At 38.1% G+C, this 13,552-nt stretch overlaps 1 protein-coding gene across 2 annotated transcripts; it reads right to left on the bottom strand.

Annotated features, from left to right (window-relative positions):
* On the bottom strand, positions 1–11,640 carry pcbp3 (poly(rC) binding protein 3). Of its 2 annotated transcripts, none has more exons than XM_077616950.1 (12): positions 11,524–11,640; positions 9,715–9,738; positions 9,607–9,639; positions 9,081–9,197; positions 8,602–8,733; positions 7,402–7,530; positions 5,930–6,004; positions 4,953–4,994; positions 4,175–4,253; positions 2,612–2,664; positions 1,571–1,740; positions 1–201 (listed from the first exon to the last, which is right to left on the bottom strand). In XM_077616950.1, exons 1-12 carry the CDS (start codon positions 11,596–11,598, stop codon positions 165–167), a joined length of 966 nt encoding a protein of 321 aa, XP_077473076.1. In that variant the 5' UTR covers positions 11,599–11,640; the 3' UTR covers positions 1–164. The 2 variants fall into 2 exon arrangements, with proteins under 2 accessions (XP_077473076.1, XP_077473077.1); XM_077616951.1 differs by lacking the exon at positions 1–201 and adding an exon at positions 613–759.
* Between the last annotated feature and the right edge of the window lie 1,912 nt (positions 11,641–13,552).

Raw genomic sequence — 13,552 nt, 5'->3', positions numbered from 1 at the left:
TCAAACTTTCCAAGACCAGGGGAAAGTGGCTTTAAATCCATGTGAATAATCTCAGACTATATTTACAGTAAAAGTGGATTTAAATATCAAGACTATCTAATACAGAGTAGTAAATCAACAAGGTACAGTGAGTGGGATTATCTCAGAAGGAAGATGGGTAGAAATTAAAGTGTGGCCATTCCAGTGACTTCCGATGTCAACCTACAACAGTACAAAAGAAAAAAAATAACACAAAAAAAAGTGAGAACGCACGTTTTGGATTAAATTATGATTCACGTTGGTAAATTCAATAACATGACTAATTTCCTATATCTATAAATCGACTTGAAGGGGGACAAAACAGTTTATTTTCCTCCAATTGGTTCACAAATTAAAAGCGTTTTAGAAATCCTACACTTATAACAATGTCAATACATTTAGCTTTTTTTTGTTTATTTAATGCTTTTGATGAGTTACTTTTAAATTGGATTTTAATGATGCGACATTTAAGTTGATGGTCAGTCATGAACATACTGATAAAGAAACTAATATTCATATATTATATGAGTAATGTAAAAAAAAAACGTTTTCACAAAAAAACATGTAAATGATACAGTGTATGTATAGAACAGGAAAATGCATGCAAACATTGGTCTGTCTAATTTGGTATGACGGGGTGGGGAGGGGTACATTGATAATTATGGTGGGAAGGGGGAGGCCACTTCAGGATGTTGTCATTGTGCCGAGGGATCATTCCACATAGCGGCCACGTCCCTGAACCTGCCGTTGGGAATTATGGGAAATAATAATATAATAATAATGATAGAAATACTAATAAGATGTTGTTTTTGTAGCACCTTTTTGAAACAATGTTAAAAAGGCGCAATACCAAAAATAGCCAAGCAGTAAAGTCCCGTACAAGAAGATAAAATATAATAGTCTGACAATTATATGGGATGCAGCAGTCATTACTTTCTCTTTGGCCAGTTCTTTTAACTAGAAGTCAAACGCTGCCTTTTATTGTAACGGGTTTGTCTCATCAATGAGTTTCTTTTTCTCAAAGCGAGAAACAAGATATACATTGCGTTTGTTGATTTACATGGGGCGACAAGGTGGGCGTTATGTAGTGAAAATGGCCAAGAAGCCTTTATATGGGGGGTTTGTTTACTATGTTCGTATTTTATTGTGGCGGTTGTTTAAAGCCTGCTGGGAGAAGGGGGCCATAAATGTGGTAAATTGTATTTGTTTCGCATCTTCTCATCCACTAGATTAAATCCAGACTCGGTTTTGAGTGTCTGGAAAACAGAAACGTCTTTAAAAAGAATATAATTAAAACAGGAAACAAGAGGCTGAGACTTGTTTACTGCCGAGGATTCAAAGTTGGTCATAGTTTCCATTTAGGCAATTGTGTGCTGTCTCTGGACAATTTTGATTTTTATACATGTACGTATCATGATATTTTGATCTGGTCCATGTTTATTTTTGTAGTAGGCTAATCAAAAATTAGCAATGGCTCAATTTTGGATCACCTTTTCCAGTGCGTTTGTGTCACGATCCAATGGATGGATGTTTGGGAGCACCGTGCGTTTACCTGGCATTGATGAGATACTGAGCCAAGCTGATGTTGGCGGGCGTCCCGGTGATGGTGATCTGGCGCTCGGATGAGCCTTCGATCGCGTTTGCGATTTTTATCTGGGCCCCCGACATTTGTCGGATTTCATTGATTTTGGTACCTTGACGTCCAATGATGCAACCTATGAGCTGGAATAACAACAGGCAGGTTAGAAGACAACTTCTGTATGGGAGGTGTTCGAAATGTCGGGGAAGAAAAGGGAGTTTTCTGAGCAGACAGTAGAGTCAAGTAAAATAATAGGGATGCAAATCAGGGTAATTGGGATGTCAGTATCTTAGTTGAGATTTGCAACAGTATGCCCTTGACACTAATATATTCAGGTTAGTCAAAGCTCAATTGAACAGTTCTGGAACTGAAGAACAGCATTTTCTTAAATGGATTTTCCCATCTGTAGCTGCAAAGCTTTTTTAAATGTACGTACATACTGTTATTTATACAATACATCCAAACTGCACGTAGATTTTTTGCAACCCGTTGTTGACTTCTAGAATGTGACACTGCATAAAAATAACATTAAAAGAAACTTTGATCTTTGCAAACCTTTCAAAACACGTTGAACATTTTGAAAGTATTTGTACTCCACCGGGCTAATTTGGAACACAAAAATACATGCTTCAACTTAATGGACAATAAGCAATTTTTTAGCAGTAGCATTTTTTTTAGTAGTTGTGGCATCTTGGGTGTTAAACATCAAAACACCAATTTCGTCATACGCAGTTTCTGGGTGTGATTACAAGTAGGCTTTTTTGTTGTTGATAATGACGACAGGGCCTATGTCCGATTATTATTATTATTATTAAATAAGGAGCATAAAATAGATAAGGAGGTTTTTCAGTAAGTAGCTGAGGACTTCATCCACGAAGAAAGTGCAAATTTGTGAATGGCTCATTGTAAATGTGGACTGGAAATCAAAAAAAATATTGGTCATTATGTGTACTAAACAACTTCAATATTTGTTATTAGTCAACTAAAAAATTTCATCTTAGAAAGCGTCCTCACATCATTAGGAATGGTGAGCTCGTGGGTGCTTGCTGGTGGACTCGCATCCAAACCTGAATGGAAACAAACAAAAAAACAAAAACAATCACTAAAAAGTACACCATCCTCTTACGATGTCGGGCCAGAATTGAACTTTTACTTGTACGTCGAGAAATAATGCTTGTCGCATTTTCTGGCCACTTGAACGTGTGGACAGAATGAAGAAGTTGTGAAAAGACGGACGGAAGCGTGGCAATCTTCCATTTTCAAGACGGTGGTTATTGGCTTCCGAGCTGCACATGCAACTTGATTACTCGCTCAAAAGTTGATTGGCTGAGAATTGGCGTGTAGAGAATACAATTGTGGGCCCACAAACAGCCACTACTCAAAAATAGTGTACTATTAGGGGTATGGAAAAGTAGGCTCTAACTTGACCTATTACTTAACAAATCAAGGGAAACTGAAGTTTTGGGGAGTGTATGTCCTAAAAAAATTCCCCTGGAGCTAAATCACAAAAAAAGCTTTTTTAAAACTAATAGGCCTGCAAACAGTACTCTGTACTCTCTCAGGATCTGCATATTTTTGCAAAGTGTCACTACACAATCTGGAAAGTGGATTATGTCCATAGCCGTAGGTCTTCGCTGAAGTTCTGTTTACACATACAAGTTTTAACAACAACAAAAAAGTTCATTTCCAGATGGTCAAAATAGACTTAAGGGAGGAACATTAGCCTAGAAATGACAACATGAGTTGGTGGTAACATTACCTAAAGAATAACCAGCAATGGAAGTTCTAAAGCAGGGGTCGGTAACCCATGGCTTGGAAGCCACATGTGGCTCTTTAGATTTTTTTAATTAAACCTTTCTGCATGCATGCATGCCATTGATTAGCATCAGGGTAACAATTTTTTCAAAATAATTTCAAGATTTTTTCTACTTTAAAAGCGGTGAAATGACTAAAAATGCACGTGTTTTCATGTATTTTTACCTTTAGTGAATTATATGTATGGCTCTCAATGAATTGAAAATTGAAAATGAATTTTTCAATTGAAAATATGAATTGTTTATTGGTATCTCTGTCAAAAAGGTTCCCGACCCCTGTTCTTAAGATTCAAATGGACTTATTGAACAAGTTCCCCAAGCTGACTTTGTCAAATTTGGGTTTATGTGTAAAACTGACAAAATGTAACAAGAACATAGCCCTCACATGCTCTCGCATCCGTGCATGATATGAAACTGACCGTTTGACACGTCCCCACGTTGACGCATTAAGGTCCACTTTCGATCCTTAAGTGATTCGGTATGTGATTACGCCTTAATCATATACGGTAAATTAAATAACCTCAAGTGTTTTCAAGGACGGATGCATTGCCTTTAACCCCGTCGTACTAATGACATTATCGTATTACGTATGTTTCTGTGTTGCGTTTTTTATTCTCCGGAAAAAAGTTGAGAGCGAGTCATGCCGTAATGAAAACAAACAAACAAAGGAGATAAGGTGGAAGGTAAGAGAAGGGAAAGGATCAAATGTTTGTCGGGAGGAGGACAGAAAAGGACACATCTACGGGGTCTTGTGGGTACGTACCAGGGAAAGCGGGGGTGGTCTGTCCAAGAGGGGAAAAGGGGGTTTGCTGCATAGCCAGCTGGTGGAGCTTGGTCAGCTGCTGAAGGGTTAGGAGGGAAAGTACAACTAACAGGTTACTTTTGACACCAACACAATGCCCTAAACCCAAAAGTAGAGATGGTGAGGAGAGGTGGGAACACAACTCAAGATGGTGAGGAGGGGGAAAAACATGAAAAGGACAGAGAAGGGAAAAGGTTTCCACCACGAAGGTCGCAATTTTCTAGACTCTGACTTGGCTCCAATGGGGATGATTAGTCGTTTGGTTGGACTACGTCCCCGTGAATCGCAAAAACAGAGGTTTTCTCCAGATTTTTTTTGTTAGGACCAGATAGGGGAAGGTGTGCGCTTTAAATTCCGACGGTTCCTTTTACAGACGTTAAATGGGTGGAAAAGGATGTCAAGTCTGCTCTTGAGCGATAGTACTTTCCATCAGCACCTTCCAGTTCATCCATCACTGCCTAAATTTGAATTAGTCAATCTGACGTGAGGTAGCTCTTCAGATGCTTTCGCGACAAGGATAGATGACGGCTGATTAGAAATGGGACGCTACGAAATGGAGGCTGGGACACGACGCTGACTCGCGCTTTGATATGGCGACCGCGCTTTAATAATGCTTGAAATCTAAATGAGATCTTCAACGGACTTTAAAGAATGTCAGAAATGGGCTGTCTCTCTTTTTTTTGTGGAAGTCTTTTGGATAATTTAATGATCTTAATATGAGAAGGGAATAAAAACTCACATCTGGGTGTGGAATGGCATACTGTCCCTGAATTGTGTAGGCCTGCGGGGAAGAATAAAAGTAGTTATTCATAAAAGACGGCATGAAAGTGATCTTTCAATAGACAGAGAAATGATTAATATCAGGAGATGTTAAAATAGTCCAGGGACAACTTATTTCAAGGCCCGCCCACATAATCAATAATGAACGTCGTTCTTCTGTGGCCTATTTGTAGGGAAAGCTTGTTTTTCCTAAAACAAGGTCATATTTTTTGTAGGAAGAAGAATTGAAATCAGTCAAATACAAGCATTTTTTTCTTTAATCTAAGACAGGTCTGTAGTGATAAATGGCCAGTCTAGCACTCACTTTTATTTATTTTTTTATTACAAAGCCACTAAGCAGAATGGGTCTTGCTGAAATATCCCTAAAAACATGTGTGGATATTAAAATATATAGTTTGTTGCCCCTAAACCTGTATGTAAACCTTTGTGCCTTTACAGATGTACAAATTACATGTACCATTGATGTTAACATACCCCCTTAATGTAAGAAATGCTTGCTTTTGAACTTTTTTTTTCTAGATTGTCGTTAACCTCTTTGCCCAGAGGACCTGATAATCACAATTTCTGTCAGTTGTGGATCTTTTCCTACCTGGATGGTAGCAATTATCACTCAAGTAACTCACTGAGCTCACTAAAATATATGGAGTGGTAAGGAAGTGTATGTGCTATTTTTTTTTTTTTTATCTGCCTGCTGCACAAACTTTTTCTCATTTTAGTTTGGGCTGGTGAGTGCCCAGTTATTTGTTTTGTTTTTTTCTTAGAAAACTTTATTTATTCATTTATTTCTCATGACTCAATAGATAAATCCTGCTTTGGTTTGGTCACGTGTTGTGCAATTTTGGTTGGGATCACAAGCCTCTTTTTATGGTTGATTCTTTTAAATATTACTTTTTTTTAAACTCTCTCCTTTCCTAAATGGTGTAAATGTTAACTTACCTGTCCCCCTGAAAAAATGACAGGCGTGGAAGCAGGTTTGGGGCGATAAGGGATTGTTGCACCTTTAGGTGGAGACTAGGACAGCAATGGAAAGGATAGAGAGGTTTTAGAACATTAAAAATTGCTAGCAAAACACGCTACACTATAATTGTTTTGTATTCTTTTGCCAGATCACCTGAACAGGGGGACCACACACACGAAATGTGTCAAAAATAGGGTCCGGGGGCTGCTAGGGGGTCCAATCTGGCCCATAGGGTTGTTCTGCCTGACCTTGAATATTCTACTATACTGTAGTGTGGTATGCTCTACTATACTATACATTACTTTCAAAACCGCTTATCCTTGTTAGGGTCAGTTGTTAAAGGTGCTGGAGCCTATCCCAACTGACTATGCACCTAAACCGTGACCGGACGATTCGCCAAAAGACGTTTGGCCGACGGACAGTTCGCGGAACGGACGTTTCGCCGAAACGGGATTCGCGCGCTCGCCCCGCCCCCCGGATCGTGTGTGTACATGTTTTTCAACCTCGGCCCGCGGGCCATATACAGCCCGTTACAGATAACATTCATTTAGGAATAACTGTGAATAATGTACTGCCCAAGCTGGACATATTTCTAAATACAAGTACGTACTACAATGTGCTGCCAAATTTTTATATTTTTTATTTTATCCTTGCGTTTAAAGTAGTAGCCATTTGGAGATCACCCAGAACAGTACGTGACAGAAGAAATAGAGAAAATAAAGTAGTAGTAACAGTAAGTACTACTGTAATGAAATTGTAAATCCAGAAATCCTACTCCAGAAAATTTACACCAGCATAGAAAACGTTGAGAATAATCTTTGAATTAAGGTTCTCAGCAAATCATTTTGAATATATATTTCCTAAAATAATGGGAAATTATTTAAAATTAAACTAGAAGTAAAAGTGTGTTCCATGGCATTTTCAGGTATTGTTCTCCAAGCCCTCTAGTCTGTCCAAGGCACTTTGGGCACATTTCACATAAATCTTCTAGTTTTGTTTTTTCTCAATCCCCAGTTTGATAAATTACATTGTATTTAGAAATATGCCCAGCGGGGGGCAGTACATGCCCTTGTTATTCCTAAATTAATGTTATCTGTAACGGGCCGTATATGGCCCGCAGGCCAAGGTTGAAAAACATGTACACACACGATCCGGGGGCGGGGCGAGCGCGCGAATCCCGATTCGGCGAAATGTCCGTTCCGCGAACTGTCCGTCGGCCAAACGTCCGTCGGCCAAACGTCTTTCGGCGAATCGTCCGAGCACCCCCTAAACTTGTGGCCAGTCAACCAAATAGTACTGTACTGTTACAGTTTAGGAAGTAGATATATCGAATACTACCTTTCTATATCACTTTGTGCAGTATGGACCACTGGCTTTGCGATCCACATAAAGTTCAATATATTATAGCATGCATATATTCAGGAACATGGACTCATTTGTGCGAGATTACCTCCAGCATGACGACACAAATCTGTTTGACACACTGGATGATGGCTTCTGGGGTCCCGGAGATTGTCACGGCGCGCTCCGTGGAGTTGGGGAGCATATCACCTGCCACCTGAACCTGCGCCCCTGTGGACTGAACACACCCCGTGACCTTAATATACCGCCAAACGCAGCCATCTCTCCAAATGGTAACACCACTACGATAAGCGACTTTTAACGCGGGCTGCAGCACCCGCAAGGGAAATAAACTCAAACTTGCGCAGGTCCTCTATTCATTTCTATACACTTTTGCTCATATAATTCTATAATTCTACGTTATTGCTAGGGTATTATGGAGGGTTTTGAGTTGAAAGGCATTTGCATGATCGGGGATTTCAGGGACTGCAAATGTTTTGGAATGTGTTTCAGCATCCCACCGGAGAGGCGACAAATGGTGGCATAATGGCTCATATCGCGATAAATGTGCCATAACAGGCCATATTGCTAATTGAGCAGGAGAAAATGTCTCCCATGTCGTTGCTGTTGCTGCTCATGCTGTTATGCTCTGATCGCCTACTGAAATCGACACAACAGGGATGGTACCAGCTATCTGCTGAATGGGATATGACATCAAGAAATATGTCCAATTATAAAGCTTTTTTTATTAATGAACTGGGAAATTTTGGAGGTCTTAAATTGATTATAAAATGTGATCTTCATTGAAACCAAATGAAGAAAGACAAAGAGTTGAACTAATCCTAAACAACACATTAATTGCAAATTACATAATATTTCATTGGACAATTATGATTGAATAATTGATGAACTCTCTTTTAACCGTAATAACAAAAAGCAAACACTTTTTGTAGTTGTACTTGATACATGCACATTGAGAAAGATGAATTTTGAAGCATAATTTTGCATCGTGCTGCACCCAACGTATGAAATATGGCAGCTAATTTCTGTAAGAAGGGGAAATATTTTCTAAAACAAGTTGGAGATATTTTGTTTTCATTATTTAATCAACGAATTGTAATGTTCTGCTTAAAAAAAGCATGCTTTAAGATGCAGAATTTGAAGTGAAATTGTCTGAGATGATAGTTTATTCATTAATCATGTATGGGGGGGTTCACAAAAACATTTTTGTGTAACATACACACACGCACACACACACATGCACATACATACCTATAAATATAATGTTGACAGTGTAGTGTGTCCTCACCTCTCTCATTTCTTTGATTTTGGAACCTCCTTTTCCTATGAGAGAGCCACATTGGCTAGCTGGCACGACAAGCCTTAAGGTGACCGGAGGCTTGCTGGTTGCCGGGCTATTGCTCATGGAATTGATGATATCCTGGAACACAACAACTTCACCTTGCATTCCCAACTCTGCTGTCAGCTGCTCTAAATAATTCATAAAATCAACTTATTGCTTGTAACTGTCAGTATAGTTGAACACCAGTGTTATATTGCTGCATTGGCGCTTTCGTTTTTCTTAGCGACATTCTTGACAATAGATCTCGGAGACCAGCACTTTCAAAATATACAATAAAAAAAAGGAAATGGAGGGAATAAAGGATATTCTGTGGCTGTTGTGTGTACAAATGAAGTAAAACGGAATCATTTTCTTTAATGATTAGCTTTTATCAGAGGAGAAAGTCCTACAAATGACTTTTTTTTCTAAAGCCACAAGGCACTGACCTCTTCAAATTTATAGGCAATCATGGCAAAAGCCTTGAAGATTGTGTCCGTTGGTCCGGTGATGGTGACTATCCTCTCCGGGCAGTTGCCTTCTGAAATATTGATTCGTGCTCCGCTCTGGAAAAAAAGGCAGCATATTCCATGTGGTCATTTAAATCTATAATAACAAGACGTAAAAGGCAGCAATTATAAAATACCATTTCAAAATCATTACTTGTCTACAATTACCAGCACATCGTTGCCTTAAGATATGAAGTTGACATTTTCTTTCCCTGACAAGGGTTATTTTTTATACACTCATGCAAGAATGTTTTTTACTTTACAAAATGATTAATCTGAAACAAAACAATTAAAATGAGAATGCCGGAACTGACATTCAAAGGGCCATAAAAAAATAAAAAAATAAAAATCAGTGTTTCTTTTAGCCCAAAACCAAAAACACGGACATATAAACAGTTTGAAAAGTGCTCATTTTTAGAACTATTGATAATGTATGCAAATATAACACTTTGTTGTATAAATGTACCTCTTCACGCATCTTTTTCACTGTTTCCCCTTTCTGTATAAAATAAAACATTCAGTTACAATCCGTGCCAAATATATGACTATTTATCAATAATACACACAAAACTACCTTTCCAATGATGCTTCCCACTTCCTACAATAAAAAACACAGACAATCATAGAGTTAGCTCACAGAGTCCTCTGCAAAATGTACAAAATATGAATATATTTTCCCCCACTGTGGTCATACAGGAAAGTGAATTTGCATGAAAACACTCATCACGATCTGACTGTGGCGCAGTAGAGGTCAGAGAAACATTTCTGGCTGTGTGTCAACACACCAGTGTTTCTCTTAAGTGACTGCAAGGGTTAGAGTACATCCAGCGTGACAGTAAAGCCGCAGGCCGCCGTCTACTCGGAGCAGATATTCATATTCATAAAATATTCACCAGGTATTTTTTTCGCCCAAGTGAGAAAGTTGCCAAATCAAGGTTATCCTCGATTTCCCTTTTTTTGCCCACAATTCAGGACGGTCAAGGTTGGGGGAAATTATGCCACATCTATTTATTTGTACTATATTTATTGCAGGGGTGATGAACACGTGGCTCTCGAGCTGCATGCGGCTCTTTGCGTCGTATATTTTGTACATATTTTGGCTCTTTGCCTCGTTTTATGTTTCTCTTATTTTTATCCTCTCTTAAAACACTCAAATTCATCATTTACTTTTGGTGTTTTTATAAAGTTTTGTCAGATAAGTTGACTCCGTTTCGCTCAATTGTAGCGTGAAGGATGGATATGCATTTTCTATTTTGAGGAGACATGGCTTTTCTATCTTGACACTTTGAAAGGCGTACACGCAACAATTTTCGGTCTTGTTTTTAAACAAAAGGACAACAAGGAAGCTCAATATGAAGGCTGATTTACATTTATGTAGGTTTTCTCAAAAGAAAACTGACTCTCTTGAATAAAAACAAAGTGCAGCTGAAAATCTGCACATTGAATGCATTCAAAAAAATGCTCATGAAGTCAAAACCTGTTTGCTTTTGTTTAATCTTGCCCCAAAACAGCAACCAATCCATTAAATTTTCTTCATTACTCTTTTTCAAGTTTATCACTGCTTTCATACGCCGAAGGCCACGAATCCGATTGGCGGACTCCACTAAGCACACGATGACAACGTGATGCTCTGAATTTTTTTTTTAACAGCTTTGAATTCAAATTTTCATGTCCTCAACTAACAATGCTCTTCAATCAATCACGTAGAAGACGCAAACTCGCCACCAAGACAGCCTACGACACCTCCTACCAACTATTTTATGTTCCTATACACTTTTTGGTGAGGCTTTAAATCTCATTATACTTGTTTAATGCCAATAAAACCATTCAATTCCATGTGACTTTTAAGTTTGCGTATATATGTGATTGACTGCTGATTTCTACTTGGACGAGCTTGACCTCCCGATAACCTTGAACCGGCCAGATAAGCTGAAATAGATGGACGACTGGATAGAATGACTTGATGCCGAGACGGAACCACAAAATAAGCTTTACGCTTCCTTCGACTCTTATATTTTGAAGTGGAATCCTCCTATTTACCCTCAGCAGAAATTGAGCCTTAGTGAAATACGCCAAGAGGAAAAAGAACCGAAGACGCGATGTACCCATATGGCGGTCCCTACGCAAGGAAAAATTCTCCAAATATTGCATAGCAATGCTTTTTACTCCATGAATCCCCTTATGAAAGCTAAGGTCTTAAAATCCCAACAAGCCAATGCAGCAATTATGTTCACCCTGTACAATATAGCGAGATGGGAGGTTAACCAAGTGTGAAACTAAATGCAAACAATATTTTTTTATGGGATGGATGCATGTGAGTGGGGATTATTTGTTTTTTTTGTATTACTACTTGTAGTTGTGGGAATAAAGTGGAATAACTTACTTTTCCGTGCATAAGGAGACGAATGGTAAGAGTAACATTGAGGCCCCCTTCCGACTGCACTTGAGTGGACTCCATTGCGAGCGGTCGCAACGCTGGCCGATGATGCTGATATGGCTGTTCCTCTAAAACAGATGAATTATGACACTTTATTTTTTTGTTCTCAGATAGTTCTTTTCTAGGAAATATCCAAATATAATTAATGTTAGGGTTATATGACCATCACCCATCGAAATGAATGGACGCCGACGACTATGATAAACCTGGTGTTAATAAACAGATTTTAAAGCAGACGATTCTCAAACTGGGGTTAATAGTTACAATAATTTAAATGAATGGATGGATTCAAAATGTTACCATCTTAATTACACCATGATTAGGATAAGTTATCGTTAACTGGGACATACATGGATTAAATCTCAACAATTTGTACATTTTGAGAAAGCTGTATTGAGAACAAACAGAGGAAGAAAGAAAGTAAGTTTGATTATATACAAAGCTCCTGTAAATGGCTGTTTGTAACATTTTTTTTAATCACTATTTATGTGCTTATCCACACTAAGTGACAATTAACCCTTCATATGTGGTTGTTTGGTCACTCGGGCAAATATCTTAGATGACGCTTATTATTTTTAGATTTGATCAAAGCAGTTAGTACTTGTTTTTCATTGGGTCCAGCTTGACGTAAAGCGTTTTCATTGTACTTTGCTTTCAAAATAAGATCCTGTGCAACTATCATTGCTTTTTGGCTACACACTGACTTTCAAATTGCTTCCATTTATTCACTTGCAGCCAAAATGACATTACACAGTTCATTAGGTCAAGCCAGTCCAGTGAGAATACAATAAAGACATTTTCATAAAACACCTTTTTGAACAAGAAAAAAAAAAAAACGCAAACATTTTTTTCTGTTCTTTTTAATGTTGTGGACAGAAAAGCAAGTCTTCCTCCAGGATGCTTCTTTCAAGAGTGCCGCATTAGTAACTTCCTTCAAACTAATATCATATGGCCACTGAGATACTAATAAATGGATTCTATAAAGCAAAATATTTTTGTACGGGTACATAAAATGAGGCCTCCACCACCAGGGCAATGTAACTGTTATTATGAGCAAACTAAATGAAAACTCAAAGTGTAATTTGCAATAATTATTCCATTCGTTAACAATTTTAAAAAAAAGATTTAAAAAAAATTGTGAACAAATACATTTTCTACAATTTCTTTTATTTCAGACGTCATTCATTCCATTTATTTAGGATGCTTTGGGCCACATTAAATGTTTGATAGCTCATTTCCACTTTTAATATCTGAATCAAAATTTGCAGATCAGATGAGAGGAATGATGAATTTAGGACTCTTCCTCATTAAAAAAAACTGTTCCAGTTTAGCATTTCTGGAATACTTGACGGGAATCACACTTTTATAGGCAAGCAATGCATTTCATTCTGTTTAGAACCAGAACTTTATTTATCAAACTCGTACAAAGATAGGTTACATCACTATCTCTTAAAGTAGTGATTCCCCGCTTCCTAGAATTGTTTATAAACTGACAAACTTCAGCATAGTTGCTTCTTTTAATTTTTATTTTTTTAAACGATCGATGCTTATGTTGATCGAATTTTAAAATGACCACATCTTTTCATCCTACAGTACTTGAACAGAGTAACAGCAATAAATGAAATAAACCCATATGGATTTTATGAGTACGTTTAAAAAAAAAAAGGAAATATTCCTCATGTTAGTCCCAAGACGAAACCTCATATGCCACCATGATAAATGCCGGCCATTTTGAAGCATGTGTGGTCAGAGTCAGCAGACGGAAGAATAAAAGCCCTACGGTGGTCGTCTGAGCGCAATCAATTCATATTTATTTATCAACAGAGTTTAAAGTCGTCTGAGGGAAAGAGAAGTGCAAATCAAAGAATGGTGCCTTGTGTGCACTCACTTGCAAATCCATCTTCCCGATGCCCGCGAGGGATGTTGATCCCAGAAAGCCGTACTCACAAGTTTGTACCTCGTTTCTGGCGTTCTG

This window comes from Stigmatopora argus, chromosome 13 (assembly GCF_051989625.1).
Source record: "Stigmatopora argus isolate UIUO_Sarg chromosome 13, RoL_Sarg_1.0, whole genome shotgun sequence".
Taxonomy (NCBI): Eukaryota; Metazoa; Chordata; class Actinopteri; order Syngnathiformes; family Syngnathidae; genus Stigmatopora; species Stigmatopora argus.
This window is presented reverse-complemented; position numbering and strand designations above follow the sequence as displayed.